Source organism: Mizuhopecten yessoensis, unplaced genomic scaffold, assembly GCF_002113885.1.
Source record: "Mizuhopecten yessoensis strain PY_sf001 unplaced genomic scaffold, ASM211388v2 hete_36085960, whole genome shotgun sequence".
NCBI lineage: Eukaryota > Metazoa > Mollusca > Bivalvia > Pectinida > Pectinidae > Mizuhopecten > Mizuhopecten yessoensis.
The window spans coordinates 1-2,469 of record NW_018483658.1 but is presented as its reverse complement, the minus strand read 5'-3'; the positions used below and the strand labels follow the sequence as shown (position 1 = coordinate 2,469).

The following is a 2,469-nucleotide window of genomic DNA, read 5'->3' as shown; positions in this document are numbered from 1 at the left end:
ATGTACACATCAACAAACACTGCTCTCTCACTAGTCCACATCTACGCCTTTTTCAATGACCTGCATCAGACATCACCGTTCTTTATTACATATATGTAACATGTAGCACTAAACAGGAACTATCAAAACTGCAACAAACAAAAACATTATGGCTTTATCAGTGTAGATTGGTATGTTCCTACCCATAGTTTAACAGTACTGAAACACTTGCCAAAGAATATGCTGTTACAGAGCCAGTAGCACTCAAATAGGGATTTTAATGAGATTTTTACTTTACTCTAAATTCCAATTACATATCAGAGCAAATTGAAATCATAGTCTTTCCCATCATTTCTCACATTGAATTGCTTTCCCAAACAATACTCCTCACAGACAGGACATTTTCCCTGAGTCAATCTAAAGCTAGGAACACCTCTTCTACTATTAACAATACTAAATGGTTATGCAAAATGTAAATCATAAAATATCAAAGGTAAATATGTTGATAGCAAAACACAAGGCAGGAAACAACATCAGCCTTTTTCTTAAAGATATTTTGAAATCAAAGTCAGCATGAGTTAAATCTGGGTAGAAGTTCTACAATCGTTGAGCTTAATCTATTCCTGTGTAGATGTACTCAAGATAGCTAGAGCTTAGCTCTTGTAGTTCTGAACATCTGAAACGAAATCAACTTGTATCAAACATACAGCACCACAGCTGGTTTCTAGATCACATTGCTTATATGTGGCAGGTGACAGACTGGATTTCTGATAAATCATTTGTATTCATGTTCCACTGTCGTAATCACAGAAGTGTCTAGTTTCCAGTCCTGCAAAATTCTCGTTATCCATTTTGTCACCATTATCACTATACTGTTATCTCTGTCTTTCGTTGTAGAGTTGTAACCATTATCCAGGGTTATTCCCTGTCTCCGTGCTGTTATCACCTACAGTGCTTTACACCTCTCTTCTCTTTGAGATTATCACTCAGTCCTCGTCATCTTCGAGAGCTTCCTCCCTCTCCCTGTGTTTGCGCATGTCAAGGTGGGATGCCAGTAGCTGGGGGGTGTTAGCCGTCATATTACACAGCTCACATGTAATAGGGTCTCGTCGATATAAACTGGAAATATACCCGACGTGTTTGATTTAATTAAAGTTAGGGTCATGAACTCTAAAAACAGCATTATGATTACTACATATGGTAAACCGGTATGTTAACATAGTCAGAGTATAAACAATGTTTATTCTGATACGCTTACTTTAACTTCAAATGATTGTTTATTATATTTATATGGATGCAATTTGCCTGTTGATTCAGCTCCTTCATTATAAATTGTCAAAGAGAAAAAAAGTCAACAATCTTAGACAACTTACTCTTTAGCAGCTTTCTTCAGAAATTTGACGTGCTGCTTAAGGCGCTCCTTATGATGGGCAGAAGAGTTGAGCCTTATCTGGTCTACCTCCTCATCTATCAGAGCCACCGCCGAGTGTAGGTTGAGTAGCACGGGGTTGTCTGCGTCTGTATTCTCTAATCTATGGTGGAGGATGTCCTCAGGTTTCAGCTGAAACAATTAGGTTTCAATATAAAGTACTGCAGCAATTATTTGATTGTACATCTTGTATAATCACAATGATATTAATGAACCAGAAATTAATGATTGGTTAACTCATTAGAGACTTGTTCATCAGTGGTTTCATGATTTTATTATGAAAAGAAAATTTCAAGTTGACAAGCACTATCTCACACTAGATATGTCTTTTTCATTTTTAAGTGTTGAACAGCACATACAACTGAGATGTCGTGTAAGCTAATTGATGTTACACTGGCAGGATGGTAGAGCTCTCAAATCTCAGAGTGATCAGTAGGTTTACTGGCTAAAAACATGACAGGTGGTTCAAGCTTTCCATCAGGTGTAAATCACAATTTATTACAGCCTATTGAATAATACTAACAAGCTGCATGTATACATAGTATGCTGGGATTGGTTAATCCTGCCTGTTGTGATCTAAATTTCTGCCACTAACTGCGGTAGATTCTGCCAGGTAAGATATCAGAAGTAATTAATATGAGTGATTTACATTATTACCTACAATTCCTAAGGCGGGTTTCTGGTCAGGATGGAAGTCATATTAACAACACAAGGTATATCATTGTTTACTGTCTGGGTATAAGGGAGATACAAGTTATTTTAGGCAGCATTTAAAAGTTATAATACATCACAGTGTATGGAGTAATACCTGGTTCCATTTGTACGGCCTCTCAGCACTCCTCGGCTGTACTGTCTCCCTTCTCTTTTGTAGAACCCTGTAAACATCAGGGTTATATGAAGGTCATCAGAAGGTCAACTCTACCTATCAATCAGTTTGTTCAAACATGTTTATACTGTGACTGACTCCCCAGACAAGATTTTCTCTATGACCTTAGTGTATGGTACTGACCACCCCGGTCAAAACTTACTCCATGACCGTAGTGTATAAACGTCAGTCAAAA

At 37.5% G+C, this 2,469-nt stretch overlaps 1 protein-coding gene across 1 annotated transcript; it reads right to left on the bottom strand.

Moving 5' to 3' along the window:
• Positions 1-6: 6 nt before the first annotated feature.
• On the bottom strand, positions 7-2,283 carry LOC110444291 (the record flags this gene model as incomplete). Its single annotated transcript, XM_021488682.1, has 3 exons — positions 7-1,098; positions 1,353-1,540; positions 2,217-2,283. Coding segments are annotated over 3 exons (388 nt in total), but the record flags the coding sequence as incomplete, so codon positions are not given.
• Between the last annotated feature and the right edge of the window lie 186 nt (positions 2,284-2,469).